General features: G+C 30.2%; 1 protein-coding gene across 8 annotated transcripts in view; it reads left to right on the top strand.

The window, feature by feature from the left end:
- The first annotated feature begins 9,216 nt into the window (after positions 1–9,216).
- LOC130447069 (leucine-rich repeat-containing protein 40-like) overlaps positions 9,217–18,952 on the top strand; it is an 82,006-nt gene continuing 72,270 nt past the window's right edge. For all 8 annotated transcript variants that reach the window (XM_056783702.1, XM_056783704.1, XM_056783701.1 and 5 more), the window contains exons 1-4: positions 9,217–9,533; positions 9,722–9,912; positions 11,085–11,288; positions 13,825–13,948. In XM_056783702.1, the coding sequence (XP_056639680.1) occupies positions 9,374–9,533; positions 9,722–9,912; positions 11,085–11,288; positions 13,825–13,948 (679 nt within the window). In that variant the 5' untranslated portion in view covers positions 9,217–9,373. The remainder of the gene's footprint in view (positions 9,534–9,721; positions 9,913–11,084; positions 11,289–13,824; positions 13,949–18,952) is intronic.

The raw sequence follows: 18,952 nt of genomic DNA on the forward strand, positions 1-18,952 counted from the left end.
TATCACAAATAATCGAAAAGAGAACCGTAAGATCACAAGAAGTGCACCTACTATTGGTAGACTTGAAGAAAGCGTATGACACAGTACCTGTCTCAAAATTATGGGAGGTTCTGGAAAGAACGAGCATAAATACCACTCTAATAAAGGCTATAAAAGAACTATACAGAGACACAACAGCAAAAATAAAAATAGGTAACAAGGTGACAGACGGCTTCAAAACAACCAAAGGCTTGCGACAAGGGTGTTGTTTATCCCCAACTCTGTTCAACATATACATAGATGAAGCCCTAAGAGTTTGGAAAAAAAAATGTAAAGGAATGGGACTAACTATTGGGGAGAGCACCTTGTATACACTGCACTATGCCGATGACCAGGTAGTGGTAGCACAGGAAAAAGAAGATCTGGAGTACATGTCTAGAAAACTTATAGAAGAATACCAAAAGTGGGGTCTACAGGTTAACACGGAGAAGACACAATACATATGTATAGGATCAGAAGATTCACCTGGGAATTTAGATCTAGAGGGAAAAATAATTAAAAACTGTAAGGAATGCATATACCTAGGTGTAAAACTAACAACAACAGGACGAAACGAGGAAACAATTAGGGACAGAATAACCAAAGGAAGAAAAGTAATAAGAGCCCTGAACTCAGTGCTGTGGCAAAAGAATATTAGACCAGAAACAAAAAAGAGAATATACAACGCCATTTTACAACCAATAATTACATATAGCTCCGAGGTTTGGCAACTTACAGAAAAGCAAAAAAATAACTTAAATGCAGTGGAAATGGATTTCTGGAGGAGAGCAGCAAGAATATCTAGAACGGAACATATAAGAAACGAGGAAATAAGAAGACAATTGAAAGTAGAAAGAACTTTAGTAGAAGATATAGAAAAGAAACAGTTGATTTGGTACGGACACGTTAAGAGAATGGGAAGAGAACGACTACCAAGAAAAATATTAGAATGGACCCCCAAAGAAAAAAGAAAGAAGGGAAGACCACCTAGAACATGGCTACAAGGAATCACTAGAGCAATGTCCGAAAGGAACCTAGCAGTCGACGACTGGCAAGATAGACAGGCCTGGAGATTAGGAACCCAAAGGCGTATAACGCTATAAAAGGGGATATATATATATGTAGTGATTAAAAAAATATTTTATAACCTTTAGCATCTACCTTCCTTTTTTTTTTGGAGATAATGTTTGCTTACATATTTCTCTTTTCTTACTGGGTTTGATATTATTAGAAGAATTCGATAAAACGATTAAAGTTCTCGTCTTTCACATTTTAAGTTTTCAATTCAAATCTCCAATTTATACAAATCACAAAATATATGAATAAATCACTAAAATATTAGAACCTATTTTTTCATGGTTACTTCTCATTTCCGTTTCATTTGTGAGAGGGATGTATTATATTGTAATGTTCTTCTTGAAATATTTAAAATCATCTTGTTAGCGAATTAAAGTTTTCAAAGGCTCATCTATTCTTAAATCTTCTTTGTCAGTACATTACAATATTCCGCCCGACACTCTAAATAACAAATTTCGTTGCAAGAAACCTTATTATAAGATTCACAACTTACTTGATTCGATTTTAAATGCCCCCTTTTCAATTACTTTTATGTCATCCTTAAACTTTTCTGTTTCGATCTGAATTTCCACAGTAGTTCTCTGGTAATTTTTGGTATTTGGTTTTTCAGTATCAATAATCTTCTTTCACATCTCTTTATGTATAGTTTCTTCCAGTAACATGAACACCCCTATAAAAACAAAATATATTACGATATGTTTTTGGTTTGTATCTAATATAAGCTAAATACCTAAAATTACATTCTCCACTTAATGTATCATACTTATAACTTATTTTATTGCGATGTTGTTATCGATTGCTAAATGATTTCTGTATCAATGGGCTCATATTTTATTTCTTTCTTTAATATATATAAAAATAATATAAAATATATAAAACTACTAAAAAAAGTATATTATTATTATCATCTGTAAGGTAAATACTATAATTCAATACATATTTATTTGAATACTTAATTTTGTAAATATCTTTAAAATATGAGTTCATATTGCTCTTATAAATACCTTTTTAAAAAATAGTCCTTCAATTTCATAAATTTGTTAATATGCTTCTAATAATTTTCTTCATTTCCACTCTGATTTCAATTTTTATATTATTTTGTGTGTTCACTTACCCTCCTCTGTATATTCTGTAGTATCTTAAATAAAATTTTACTCATTCATTGATCTTCCTAGTATAATTTGAAGAACCCTTACTCCTCAATTCATTATGTTCCACATGTGTTCCATTAATTGTCACCTTAACTGACCTTAATTAATAATAAGCCATGAAATAATAAATAAAACATAATAGTTCTTCAATGTTTCACTAATTCCTACTTGCCATTAAGATCAACTTTAAAAACCCTTTAAAACTTTTAAAAAAAATATACATGAGTACTGTCTAAAACTTTTGCATTTTATTTTTGAACAGTACCTACTGATATATCCTGAAAGGATGAAAACAAAACCATCATGTGGAAAAATAATGATGAAAAATAACTTTAAATTTACTTCAATATTTTAATAGTTATTCTCATTTCCATCGGGTAATTTGTTTTTCTTTTAACATACATAATTTACTTCTTTATTTCCTTGTGATCTCCATGTTTTGAATCCTTCGAAGTTCCTAGTAATGGAATTCTCAATATCTCGAAGAATTGAATTAATTATTTCGTACATATTTATTATTTGATCGAGAACATCTTTTGTGAGCATTGCATTTTCTATACGAGTATATGTATTGCCTTCAAATATCAAGGTGTCATTTATCAATATCTGATCAATTTCCATATTAAAAGGATTGTCTGTTTTTTTTAATTGGGGTCTTAAGGAATCCTTTTGTGATTAATATTCTGATATGTTCGATTAATATCAAGGGGAACCTCAACAAATCCATATGATGAATATGGATGATTTGGACTGCCAAAGTGGATATCAATTTTGTGGAGCTTCAATAACTCGGTTATGACAGTGCTGGAGTAATATTAATTTCCATTCTTATGAGGTGACGTTCCTCAATTATTGATATAAGTTTGAACCGATTCTTTGAAATTTGGCCAATACTTTTTTTTTCTTTAATTCTGTTAACTGTTTCGTCGATTGGATTTATTTTCGTGTTAATTCATTATTAGTTCTTCAATGTCATTTTTGTCTGTTACGTCAATTAATAATTTGTTACCTTTTTTCAATTTTATTGAAGGCCATTTGAAATGATTTTGTAAAACTATTAAATATTAATATTAAATTAACATAGAGATAATATTGAGCATTTGGTGTGATATATTCTCTGATGAAATTTTTAATATCATTATCAAAATTGTTTTCAGATATTTGAACTTTAATACGTTGTTTTCTTTCGAATAAGATTGTTATTTTTGGCTTTGCTGGAGAATGTAATACTGGTGATAAAATGATTTAATTTTAACCATAATTTACAGACGAGTCTGATATTGGGATACCTACGACAGGATTTTCTATATTTAATATTATAGTCGTAATCATCTAATTTTATTCGATATCTTGTTAATTTAGATCTTAGAGGGAGAATAACCATTCTACGAGTAGAGGCTTATGTTCGGTTACAAAAAAACCGTGAGCAGCAGAGCTCCATCACGAAAGTCGAATTTTTCGTCGGATGAAGAATTTAACTAATACGCAAACAAATCTTTCCATAAAATGAATTTCTTGGAAATGATATCAAAATTCATAATTTCAATAGACCCGGTGGTCTCGAACCCTCTTGTTCAATTCCAATTGACAACAAAGAAAAAATTGTCATAATGACAAGAAATTTCGAAAATGGGAAGTAAAAAAAATCACCCTAGCAACGATCATACTCATATTATTCATTAAATAGGAGGCGGTCCAGTTCAACAATTACAACGATCAAATTGATTTCGGGAGTTTTGTGCTAGAAGAGCTGAAGAAGAAAACTTTGAACTTGAGAAAGACAATTCTTCAACATCACCCCTACTTGCATGCGAAGTTCGAACCCTCTAGTTAAACTTTTTCTGGCCAAAAAATAAGAAAATATAACAAAAATGACCATAAAATGGAGAGGGGGGGAGATGGAAAGTTTCGACCTTAGACAGGAAATCATGTCGCAACTAATTGATCCTACATGTGAAATTTCATTTTTCAGTCGCTTTTCGTTTGACCTGCAGAGGTGAGCAAAGGTCAAAAAACCATCATAATCATGTTCAGGAGGTCTCAAAACATGGGAAAAATGATATGCCCCCCATTTTTCTTCTAGTCATGCCTACCGTAATAGTCTAATTTTTCCTTTAAAAATTCGACTAATAACGAGTTCCTACCGAGCAAATATGGTCGAAAGTATTTTGTAGCCCAAACTATTGCGATTAGTCTTTTCTCTATAGTTAAATAATTAATCATGCAAAGTTCGAGAATCGTACGTAACAGGTAAATCACTACCAATCGGACCTTGGGAAAGGACGGCGCCCAAAACATTCAAAACTATCCGTCGTCAAAACGGATAGTGTAGAATCGGCTCGTTGATTAAAAGACTTTTACATTTATTAGAACAGTCTACAAATTCTTGATTATGTTCAATTTTCGCTCCTTTTTTCAGACACTGTGAGAAGTTTGGTTATTTTAGCAAAGTTATTTATAAACATACGATAATAACCTAGCAAACCTAGAAAACCCTTTATTTGTGTAGTACTATTTGTACTTGGGCTTTACGTCTCAATTTTCGCTCCTTTTTATTCGTAATGCCCATTTTCTGTATCATTTTCATCCATCTTAATTTGATGAAATCCACCAGCCAAATCGAGGGTGGTGAAATATTGGGATTTTCCAAGTTTATCAAGTAAATCGGTTATATTAGAAAGTGGTTACCTATCACCAATAGTTTTTTCGTTTAGCTTCCGATAGTCTACCACAACTCTCCATTCGTGCTTTCCGGAAGCATCAGATTTTTTAGGTACAACTCATATAGGTGAAGACTACGAAGAACTACTTGGCCTTATGATATTATGATCTAACATTTTTTTAATTGACTTATTACTTCTTGTTTATGAATAAATAGATAACGATAAGGTTTTGTATAGACTGGTAGTTCATCTACGGTTTTTATTTGGTGTTTCTTCGTCATAGAATATATCTGCAAATTCTTTATATAATTTAAGTATTTTGGAACGTTCTTCATTATTCAAATGGTCTATTCTTATTTTTATATCTAAAATTTATTAGGGAACTTGTCAAAATTATTTAATCCAACTTTTTGTACATGTTTTCTGTCAAAAATTTTTACAGATAAAGGTTCAGAGAAATCTAATGTTTTTTTATCTGATGTATTATTCCAAATGGCTTGACCATTTTTAGATGTTGTAAGACATTCTGGTATTTTAAAATTGTCAAATTTATGGTGCGGAATAATTATTTCACCATTTTGTATAGACGTTTTTACTTTCATCACTTTGCGTTTTTTAAAAAAGCAGTCTAATTTTTGTATGTGGTGTAATTAAATATCCTTTATCAAAATCAATAGCAGCTTGTAAGGATTTCAAACTATTTGGTCTAATCAATCCTCTGAAAACGTTATGAAATTTTAATAAGTAGAATTTTAATGTTTTATTTTTTGATAATTTGAATAAGTTTGAAACTGGTACTGATTTTTTAAATACGGTGGACACAACAAATGGGTCATGCGTGATCAAAAATTTATTAGCTATTTCTGGGTCAATAAACGACTTTGTCGACCCAGAATCAAGTAAAATTTTTATATTAGAATTAGGTGAAATAACATATGGCAATTCAATTGCATCTACTGTATTAAATGGAATGATATTTGATAGTAGTAATGTTCCTAAAAATATACTTAATCATAATTTTCTTCGATTTCTGTATTATATAATTATTCAGAGTCAAAAATTCGTAAGGGCTGCATAGATTGATCAAATGAACGTGAGTTTGAGTGATTTAGTTTAAAAGTTTCTTGATGAAGGTCTGGTATTTACACTCATTGGATTGGTTCTAAATATTTTTAGTAATTTTGCTCATTGGAGTGGGCCTATCAAAACTGTTATTGGAATTTGGTTTAAAAACGTTTCTATTTTGTTGATTGTTTCTGCCAAATACTTGAGCGTTTGTGAAAACTTTTGTGGACGATTATTCTAATTTGGTTGTATATTAATGGGTTGAGAAGAAAAGGGTGTTCGCGGATTTTGAATCCTATGTTGATCGAATGTATTATAATTATTGTTTGGATAATTATTTGAAAATCTTTGTTGTGAAGGTTGCCTTGAAGAGAAATTGTGATTTGTTTATTATAATTTATATTTTGAAAATAGTGTGTGTTATCTTCTTGGATAACGAATTGCAAGACTTCACTAATGTTCGAGGCCTCATACAACGTATCGTTGTACCAAGAGAATCTTTAAGAAGTGATAAAAATGTTTTCCTTGTACAAGTTATGCTTTAGAATTTTTTCCTCTTGGCGTATTTCGTGCATATCGACAAAAATACATATGAGATTCAAAATTTTAAGGCATCGATTGTAAAACTCTCGATATGATTCTGTTTTAACATTGCTAGATCTCTATTGAGGATTCATCTCCATTGATCAGAAAAGTTTTCTTTCAGATCTTACCAACTTGTGATTATTTAAATATTTACTACTAGCCTAGCGTTACCAGTAAGTTTTAGAAATAAGTGAATTTAATAAGTAAACATTCTGTAAACTACCTGGATTAGTAATGTCGTAAAAATTTGGAATTATCTCGTCACAATTGCAAATGTATCAGTTTAATTGAGCCATAGTAGATTCATTTTGTGAGAGAATAACACTTTTATAAATATGAGAATCGGTTGAAGAATATCTCAAATTTAAACGTTTAAGTATATCTGATAAATTCTCGATAGATATTCAAATGTACTTAAACAGAGTAATTACTTCAAGTATGTCTTTCCTAACAGCTATAGGGATGATCACTGGCTTTGCGATTTATGTTTCCTCCAGAAGTAACGATCCTTGCAGAATTGGACGATATATGTTCCAGGGAATCAACTATGTTTCTCTATATCCAGTTAATCGTTAAAACGAAATACCACGTTCGATACGTGATAACCCGGATATCCCACTGACTGCGCCAATAATGAATTTGAAATCTCAAAGTAGCTTTTTAAAAGTATTGATTATTACAATTAATAGAAAATATGAAGAGAATTACAATAAAAATATATGTTACTGAACTGAAACCGAGTTTAAGGAGTTAGGGGTAGTCAGAGGCACGATAAAATGAGAATTTTCAGTATTTTTTTGCTATTAAATCGTGTTATTTTACAACAGTAGTTATATGGCTTTATTATACAATGTTTTGACGAAAACTAAAAAATTAAAAAAAAAATTTAATTTCCAAAGTTATAGCTGTCTGTGTTGACCCAGTTCCAAAAAAGGTCCTTGCGGTGACAATCATAAGTCCTTGGAGATTAATCTAATATCAATCGGATAAAAAAAAATTAGTTTTATAAATAGATAATCCTGGGCCTGATCGATGGATTTTTTTTGCAAAAATTAACAAAATGGCGGCCTCAGGAAATTTTTGTCTAAATTTTTGGGAAAAAATCAACAGTTAATTGGTCTTAATTCCTAATCTTAATCTCTCAGTTTTAATCGAAATTTTTGAATTATTATGTATTCTAAAAGCTGTATAAATTTCATTAAAATCTACTGAGCGATTTTCGAGTTACAGTTGTCACCAGTTCAAAAAACATAGTTTTGAGAAAAACGCTTTTAAAGTTTCACACTAGATTTACGTACAGAAATACGAATTATGAAATTACTTACACCGACTCATCTATTCGTGGACTATATAATGGTTCTTCAGCCATTGTGGAAGTTTCCAAAACGCTGTCGTTGGCGCGCTGATCTGCCACTTCCACACGAGCAGCATCCATTTTTTCAGCATACCGATGGGAATTAGACCCACAATTAAGTCCTACGGTATCCATAATCATTAATAATGGATTTGTATCTTCATTAAATATACAAGTAGCTATGTATGCAGCAATTTGTACGATAGTAGAACTAGTATTCACGGTTTTTGGGCATATTTTCCACACTAGTTGGTTGAAGCTCTCATTATTATTCTGATTGAATCCACCTACACATCTTGAAAGTAAATTATTATTACTGAGATCGTCGTAAATCGGTTTAATAGCTTTTAAAACATCAGGAGGTAAGGGAGAATAATCTTGAGTATAAGTATCAAGCTTTCCACTTGCTTCAGCGCGCTGGTATGAGCACCAAGAATCTTCGCCTTTGGGACACATATCATGATTCGGATTTTCATCAGTCGAATCGTAGTGGTAAAAAGTTGCCATAATAGCAGATTTCATATCTTCAATAGAATCGCAATGACGACGAATTGATAAACCATAGTAAACAGTTAATTTGTCAATTACTTTTACTGTAAGCCTATCTCTACTACCACCACAACCTTTTTGTTTAGTTTTCAGAGTACGCAGTCGAGTCACATAAACATTTTATGCAGCTAAAATAAGCCAAAAAACGCAATCTAAATTATGCATTATGCATCATCAAGATAACTTGTAGAATATTTAGTAACATTAAATTATTCTGTTTGGTGTTAAATTCGTCAACTTGATATATAGTTATGATGGCAGACATATACATATGCAATACTTTTATATGAACAGTTTCTATAAATGAAAGCTGTTGCGATTAAAGAAGACAGAATGATAACGGTTTCTTTATCCTCCGAGGCTCCAGCTGGGTTCTGCGCATTCTCAAGCATGAGCAACTTGAACGAAATATCTGGAACGAGAAAGAAAATAATTTATTGTCAGCACTTTAATAGTGGGAAATTCCTTCCCATTTAAACTTCAAATTCAACCTTGGGCTATTTGTGTGAAATGTCCATAAAATAGGTAGTTTGTGGACGCGCGTGTGTGAGAGAGATTCGTTTGAAAATTTTGGGGCTATTTTCGGGTGTGTGGAATGTTGGTTGCAGGCCTTCATTAAAAAGAGCTATTTAAATATTGTTGCTCTGTTTTTTTTAAACATCACTAGCTTAACTAAATTGGGAAAACAAATCCAAAAATTTAAATGTTATCAATTGTTGTGTAATTAGGAAATTAATGAATATGAAACGAAAAAGAGTGAATACAAAGCGAAATCCAGATCTGGCCAAGTATTGTCAAAGGGGAGACCCAAAAACTGAGTAAAGAAGAAGTAACCTTGAAAAATCGATTAAAACAATTATTTAAATAAGTAATTTTCAAAGTTAATTTGATTTACAGTATTCTTTTTAATAATGGAGAAACAAAATAAAGTCAAGTCACGGAGAAAGTTCGTGGATCCAGTATTTCATTTACAAACTAAAGATGAAGAGAATCAACACATCACAAAAGATGTGATAAAAAAAGTAAGAAGTACAGGGCAGTTGAATTTATCCTCAAGGCATATGTCTGAAGGTAAAAACATTAATATGAATTATGTACGCATTTAAAAACATCCTCAAATTAAGTTATTTAATTGATTTAATTCAGAAACAATCTTTAATTTCCTATTTCTATTAATGCCAAGGAAAGGAGCTTTTGATAGTAATTACATTTAATTTCGAAATAAAAAAACAATTCATTAATGCTAATTAAATTTGCAGTTCCAGACAAATTGTTTTCAATATATGAAGTTACTAATGAAAATGAAATAAATGTAGATTTAAGCAAACCAGTGAAAGAAGAGGAAGCATGGTGGAATATGAAACCTCTAACTCATCTAGATCTTAGTTCTAATGTTTTAATTCATTTACCAAAGCAAATTGGCCTATTCCAGGACTTAATGGTTTTAAATGTAAGAATATATTATTAATGATTATGACTAATAATATTCAAATATATGAATCAAATATTGAAGTACATTATACAGTGCAACCTCAATATAACAAATCCGAAGAGTACATTTAAACTTTAGTCTTTAACAACAGTGATGAACAGCAGTGTATACATTACTTTCCATTAAACAACAATGATTGTTTTAAGAACAAAAGCGTATTCAAGTCTATTGCAACATGAATTGCAATATAAAGCTATATTTTACATTGACTCTTATGGATAATTCAAGAGATTACAAAGAATTTGTTAAATCGTGGTTACACTGTAGCAATTATCTTTCCTTGGTACTTGAGACTGTGTTTGTGTTGGAGCTGTAATAAACGATAAGAGCGACAATACTAGTGAAGCAAAGGAAATGATTTCATTGTTTTATATGCAGGTGTTTATATTGGAGCGATGCGTTGAGACATGCTTGACAGCCGAGTAACATTAAGAGCGGCACTAATTGTTTATTATATTTTTTTTGCTTTTATATTAAGTGAGGTCAGCATGGATATTGATAGATTAGTCAGTGAAATATTTGTTAGAACTCTTTGTGGTACCAAAAAAATGAACATCACCACAATAGGTTTGCTCTTCAGATAGAATGGGTCTGCTATAACAATTTCTCCATCTTTCTATCTACTCGCATAGATGTGCGAACGTATGTAATCAAAGGTTTCTATTTCCATCCTCATTTATATCATAAACTTTGCAAGGGGCTCCCCTAATTGTTTATAAAGATAATGAAATTCTCCAAACATGAACATTTATGTATATATATATATATATATATATATATATATATATATATATATATATATATATATATATATATATATATATATATATATATATATATATATATATAACAACAGTGGAAATTAATCAAAAAAACCCGCAATTTAAGAACAAAATTAGTATAAGTGCCCTAGATTTTGTAAAATGCTTGAAATCTAAAAAAAATTTAAAAAACCTGCAAAAATACTCAGTCTTAGCTGAATTAGTTTCACTGAAATAGATCTAAAAAGTATCTTTGGAGTCCTATTAACACCAAGATAAAAATAACTATACAAAACTACTCTCAGTACCGGAAATTTACTTTAATTACTAGTCTTGTAGTTGAGCCTTGATATGACTTATTTGTTCTAGTTACATGATAACTTATTAACCGAACTACCAGAAGAAATTGGTGCTTTGAGAAAATTAACAAAACTATCTTTGAATCATAACAAAATTGCTCATTTAACACAAGAATTGTATAAGGTGGTGGAGCTTAAACAGCTTTTTATAAGCCATAATTGCTTAGATTCTATTTCCAAAGATATGTCAGATTTGGTAATGCTAGAAAAATTGGTAAGTACATATTCTATTTTATAGGAATAGAATATATTCACTCTAAAGTAATGGAATATATACATTTGAGTATATAAACATGACATAAGATATTTTAGGATTGGATTGGTTTGTACAAAATTATTTGAATTGCTTCATTTTTAAAATTACAATCAGTTGAATCATAGAATAGTGTATAAAAACTATTCCTAAAATATCAAAAAAATACTTTTTGAATACTTATTAGAACTAAAACTGGGTAATATTACCCATGTGCTCGGTTGTGTGCTCAAATTGTGCATTTGGGAAGCAACTAATGATTGATTTGGAAATTTGATATTCTCTTGAGCTTCTGTAATCTCTAAACTCATAAAGATACATTTCTAATACAATTCGCGGACGAAGAGCGAAGTGACACACGACGTAAAATGGGACCATTTCTAATGAACTTTACCAATGACTTTGCGAAATGTGCTTGCACTAGTTTTTTGAGGTGAAGTTTAATCGAGCCGTCTTTTGGTTCCATATGGCTATAGAAATAAACTATGGATTTCTTTTCCCCTCAAGTAATACACAATACTCAATTATTACCATATTGTTTTATAAATACCTATTCAGTTGAATAGAGTTATTTAAATAACATTTTAAGGCGTTTATAAATATTTTGAGTACCATTCAGCTTCCGAAAATTGTTATATAAACTTTTTCGTTAGTTAAACTGATTGTGCTACGTGGAGAGAAACACTACTTCAGATTATTTGGAATCAAAATGCGAAATAAGACAATTCGACCTAGTGTTCAACTGTGAAGCACAGCACGATATGCAAAATCTCGGACCTGGCGGACGGTGTCCAACAATTATAGACACAATGGATTGCTCAGCTCTCCAAATCTGTCTCAAAAATCATTTTCATAGTCAAATCGAATGTTATGTTACCATATGTGTTCGGCATGCCTTATATTATATTTATTTAGATTTTAGAGCAATTTTGTTTATTGAAATTGAGTGTAAAGATTATTTAGGTTTTAAAAATTTGAAAATATTTTATTTTAGTTTTATAATTAAATATTAAGAGTTTTCAGTTAAAGCAAATATTAACATAATACCGTTTAAATGTGTTTCCATCAACTTTAAACCAAGAAATTATTTTTAAAAATGGTATAGAGATATTGAGGAATTGTTGTTTATTTAGGAAAATAATGCATTATGAAAACATATTAAAAATCATAATTAGAATAACCAACAATATTTAAAATGCTTACACGTGAATGAATTTAAACCGAAAAATAAAAACAATATAATAATAAGCATCTGTATTTTATTTAGCTTTGCATAACAAACTTATTTATCGAAATAAATGAAATTATTGGATGCAATTAATAGTCTAAAATACGTAAAATGTTATTTGTCTTTTGTTTAAATCAAACCAGGCTGAAAGTACTTCAGAAAATACAAATTTATAAAAATCACACAGGATTATTTGCCTACTGAATGTCAACAAACAATTCAGTACCAATGGTGATGTCAGACTTTTCAATGGTCTTCTATCTCCTCCTCCAGAATTTCTAACACAGGTTTAATAGAACTGAGCAATAAGTGATGGATTTACTTCTAGGCACGCGAGGCCCGGGCCTAGGGTGGCATGATCTGAGGGGCGACAAAATTTTTGACATGACAAAATTCTAGAGACAAAAAAGTAAAGGTAGTCTGCTTTGAAAATGAATTCAAATTAATTTTTGTAAATAATTTTCTTTAATATATATTATGGCTCATGTATTTGCATGTATTTTTCTGTCTATGAATAAGATGTTAATTTTTTAAAAATCAATTATAGTCTTTATCAAATGATGTTCTTCACTTTTTGTTTCATTTCTGAAATTAAAAATATGCTTATAAAGCTTTTAAAAATTACCAAATCTTAGTAATTTCGCAATTTGTTTTCTGCGTTAGGTAAGAATACATGTATGCATGTGGCAAATATCATTTTGGTATTCATTCAACTGTCAGAAAATAAATAATTTTCCATTTTCACATTGTGGAGTATACCACGAGCATCAAAAAGACAGTTCGCCGTGATTTTAATACATAAAAAATGTACTTTGGCCCTGATTCATTCCAACTGCTATTAGGTCTATGATATGTGTGGTGAATGCACGTTTCGTCTATGGTGCAAAAATTGGCTATATTGATGATGATGACAATAGAATTTGAGATAGTTACGGATTGTATTGTCTTCTTTCAGTCTCACGAATGTGAGCTTACTGTTCAATACATCAAATTGTTAAAAGTGTTTTAAGATTGTATTTTGTTAAGTCCAGAATCAAATAAATTCCACAAATTTGGATGAAACTGCATCTTGAAGTAGTGCTCAAGCTATTAACATATAAGCCTAATACATTTTTTTCATAAAGATTTTAACAAAGTAACTGACAAAATGTTAAATTCAGCACTGTGAGCAATCCTTTATGTCTATAATCTTGGACCGTGTCAGCACGGTTTTTAGCCTTGAATTGCATTAGAAATTTACCCTAATACTAAATATTATTATTATTACAGGATTTATCTAATAATGTGATAACAAGCTTACCGTCGGGCATAGGGTTTCTAGTTAGACTTACAGAATTTAACGTATCACATAATAACTTGAAGAATTTACCTCCAGACATAGTAAATTTAAGATGTAAGTATTATTGTATACAACTTCCATCCAAAAAACATTTACAAAGAATGAATGTTTCATTTTTAGTTCCATACAGTACAATTTGTTTAAAACTGCAGCAAGTAATATTTTGATAAAAACCGAAGTAAGGTTGAAAAGTCAAAAATTCATGTGTATGTAAAATCATATGTACAATGACTTTCTTAGCACTTACTACGTAATTTTAGTAAATGTAGAATTACAATAAGTCATATAGGATAAAATTTTATGTTTATATTGAATAATTGAGAAATAATTTATAATACTGTGGATACTTCATATTTAGATTTTATTTCATATGTATCTTTATTTAGTTATTTGTGTAGCTCTTTACAAGTTTTTGTCTACAACTTGTAAACAATTTTTTGACAATAGAGCATTTCTTCCTTTCTCTAAGAAAAATTTTAGAAATGATTCATATATATTAACTGGGGAATTAATCAAAAATAAAAGTTATTCGGCCACAATATAATAATTACGAATAGAGTTCCCATTGGTATACGAGGTTCGTTTAATATATTTGAATCTATGTACTATTATCAACTAAATTTTTATTTTTTATAATTGTTCCTCGACGGAGAGATAGTATATTATTCACGAGTGTTCAATGAAGGTTATTATTCACGAGGTCAAGTTTACTGCTATGAGCGCAAGCGAGTGCAATTAATCACCGAGTGAATAATAACTCAATTACACATTATATATTGGAAAAGTTATCGAAAATTATAATTATCATATAATATCGTATAATATGTAATTAACATAAAAATCTATGTATTTACTTTAACAAATATTAAGTATTTTAACTTACAGAATAATGGTATTTATTTATAGTAATCAATAATTCCTTTTACCAGTTCAGTTCATAGGCTATATTATGTACTTTAACAGTTTCTTCAATTCTGGTGGTGTTAAAAAAAGTCATTTTCTTTAACACCGCCAGTCATTTCAAAAGCTACTCCAATTTATAAGTTGGTTCGAGAAACATGGTATACCAAGAAACAGATAGGTGTACGAGAAGCATGTTCCAAGTCCCTGATATAATTGCTCAGTGTAGATGTAATTGGTGTTTCCGGATTCGAAGATGGTCGAGGGAAATTCACTTTTTAAAATTTTTTTATTTGTACAGAACTGAATTGAAAATATCTAGTGGTTTACATGTTGAAATTTCAAAAACTGATTTTTTTGTAGTAACACTATATAATATTATAGCTAAATGAAGGAAGCATCTGACGGCAGTGATTAATGGATTCATTAATGGGTATTATTAAGGTCGAACAAACAGTCATATAATGGGTTCATTATACAACTGTCTTTGGATAAAATATATTATTGACTAATAAGGCTCGAAATACCCAAATGATATTTGGCAATTTATTAATACAGAAAACATACATTCACTTTTAAAACATTTGAAAAATTTTTTTGAATGATTCATATACTTAAAAAAACCACTGTTGATATAAAACGTGAACGTTTTAAGCAAAATTTTTAATTGTACTATTTTATAAATTTCAAAGTAAGTATTAATAATTTGTTTGTTTTTCGTATATTATTTCATGATATATTATAATTTTGAAAATGATGCTAAAGAATTAAAACCTTTGAAAGGCGAAAACATTTTATTATTGATTTATTAGGTGATCTATTTATTCATATAATTAGCAAAGTTCGCAACGTCAGGTTTTTTTCTTTTGACATAAACTGAAGTCGGGTTGCAACGTCGAAATCAATTTACCTTTATCCACAATTTTATTCTAAGAAAACTAGCGTCTCATAGAAACGCTAACTACTAATTTTCAACTTAGAACATTGTATAAGCATGCATGATAAATTGTTTACTCCGAATCCGCGAAATAAATCACCGAAGGTGGAAAATTACTTTTTAAAAATTTATTTACTACTTTACACTTACCACAATTCCCGACAATAAAAATTTACGTTTAATTATGTGACAAACAACTAACATGTCTTTTTAATTTATATATAATATGAATGTTATGATAAGCGAAATTTTATAGTGTCGTTAGCTTCTTCTATATGGGGTTCCATATGGGTGCCATTATTCCTCCCTCCCTCAGCTTCCGTGGAATGCAGCTAAGGAAAATGAACATCTTTGGATTGGTTTCTTGCGTCGGATTATTATAAGGGCCCAGAATAAACATAGAAGGATTAGGAGACAGTAAATTATTATCAAGTGCTTGGAATATAGAGAAGTGTATAAGTCTTAAAAATTGGAGTATTTCTGACAATTCTTTCTCGGAGGGTGTTGATGTCATCTAGGTCTATTTTTGGAAGGCTAAAACTAGGAATTTTGTTCGGGATAAAAATGGGTTGGCTTTCAGCTTCTATGGGGCCATTATTTATTATAGCTCCGGAGTCTGTGATAATTTGACAGGATGCCAATGTAGTTGAGGATTTCTTCTTGTTGATGGCAGCTTAATCCGATGTTTGTGTTCTTGGGAAGGACGACGATCCACTGGTTCGATTCTACGAGTCTTTTCGATATTTGAGAGTTACTTAGGAGGGCAGGTGGAAGAGGTTTTGAGATTTAGAAGTTGAACTTCGCATGGACTGTTGGAGTCAACTCGTTGTAGGTTTATCTCTTGACACATAAATTCTTGTCTAGCTAATTTTACACAAGGTTCATCCAAAAGTTTGTAGTACAATTCATTTTTTAATAGAAATTTATTTTGAGAAATGATAACCTTCAACTGAATCTCTCTGAATTGGTATGGGATACAAATGATATAACTCGAAATCAAAAGCGTAGGTTACAGGTACATGTAAAATATATGTGATTTTGTTGTTTCTTATGTAATACGAGACTTTATTAAATTTTTAAAAATTGGGATATTGTTTGTTTTTAGTTTTATAGGCACCCGATTTTTATTGACATTATTGTGTAGCTTTTCTAAAAGTTTGGACCGTTTCACAAGGTTTTATCATACTTCGGTGCATGATTCCAGCTTTTGCAAATGATACCGAATTTTCTATATCTTGTAATATTGAGTTTAATAATTCATACAAATTCAAAATTTGGAAGATTACGTCTCTTATGAAGGTATTGGTTTCAAAGCTAGATTGATTTCCTATATATGAATCGATTGTTTCCAATTTATGTTGCAATTTAAATTGATTCTGGTTTATTTGTTGAATACTCTTATTAAAGTTATCTATTAGAGATATTGCTACGGAATTTTGAGTTTTTATTTTATCACTTAATTGATTTTGGTTTTGTTGAAGTTGTCTAATAAGGGTGTCGTTACGTTCTCCGTCAATAGAGTCTAAGTTTCCACTAATAGTTTTAAAAATTGAACCGAGACCATTGATTAACCCTCGTTTGGTTCTGTTTTCATGAGGTAGTAATTCTGCTAATTTTCTTTCCGCAAATTTTTAGAAATTTTTGTGATTAGTTATTTCTTTTTGACAAATTTTGTTTCTGATTGCAGTATCAGTATTTGCTTATTTTTTAAATTTTGAAATTGTATAACTATGGGATTTATATCATAATAATAAAATATTGAGTGATAGTATTCGGCTACTTTTACGGTGCCAAGTTTCACGGGTAGTAGACCAGAGTTATCTTGGAGGTTTCTAAGTGTAATTATTTCTCTAAATCTGAGGATTCCGGGTTACCTGAAATGATAATTACGTGTATAATGAATATATTCTTTTTAAAGGCTGTTTTTTATTTATTATTTCTAAACAATTGTATTTGATTAGATAAATCAGCTTTGATTCTGGCATACAATAATTTAGAATGCTCTTTATGTTTATTAACATAATCATTGATTAGAAGTTTATCGATCGCGATATCGAATGGATCATTGTTATTAATATGTCCGTTAATTAAATCCATTGGTTTTAATTTAGTAGCCGAATGTAATGTATTATTATATGCTAGTATTTAGTATTTGTTATTTTAGTTTCTATAGGTGTGTTGGAGAATCCTTCTGAATTTAATAGTCTTAAAAGCTCTATTATCGTTGAATGAAATCGTTCTATAATTCCGTTCGATTGAGGGTGATCAGGGGAGCAAAAATGAATTTTAATTTTATACAATCCTAGTAATTATGTAATGACTGTTTATTTTTAAATTCCGTGCCATTATCACAAATAATTTGATTTGGTTTACCGTGATGGGAAAAGTATTTTATCAATTTGTTCGCTATTTCTGTGCCAGAAAGTGCATTTAAATGGTATGCTTGGGCATATTTAGCAAAACTATCAACTATCATTAAAAATTTTGAATTTTCAAAAGTGAAGGAATCTATGTGAATGATTTCGAATGGTTTATTTGTAGTCGGTATCAAATTCATTTTCAAATTTACGGGATGCCCACTGTTGGCATATTTCACATTCGTTAATAAATGTTTGAATAGATTTTTTCATTTCTGGCCATTAATACTTCTCTTTGATTCTTTCAAGGGTTTCATTAATTCCACAGTGGTTTGATTTACTTTCATGATAATTTGTTTATTTTTTCTTGATCTTTTGATATCGTCCTTGTTTGTGACATCTAGTAATTTTATAGAACGTTTTTTCAGTTTTATGGATGGTGACTAATGATATTTTTGCTAGCAAGTTGAGAATGGTTCGTTCAGGCCAGGATCTTCGAAGTAGGTAATATTGAATATCTGGAACTATATATTCTTTAATAAGATTGATTACATCGTTTTCAAAATTATTTTTAGATTGATGAACAAAGAACCGTTGTTTATTGCCAAATAAAACGATTCTTTTTAATTTTGCGGGTGAATGTGAAACTGATTTAAGGAATATTTGATTTTTACCATAATTAATTATAATTCGAATGTTTTGTATGTCTGCTATCAGTGATATATTTATTTTGTTGGTCGTTAGTGTTTTTCTGAATGTCGTTTTCTGCAAGTGTACCTTCAATGTTGACTATCATTGAAAAATCGTCATTGTCTTGTAGAGTATAGTCGATTGTGGTGTCGCCCAGACATGGGCAAATTTTGA

Source organism: Diorhabda sublineata, chromosome 7, assembly GCF_026230105.1.
Source record: "Diorhabda sublineata isolate icDioSubl1.1 chromosome 7, icDioSubl1.1, whole genome shotgun sequence".
NCBI lineage: Eukaryota > Metazoa > Arthropoda > Insecta > Coleoptera > Chrysomelidae > Diorhabda > Diorhabda sublineata.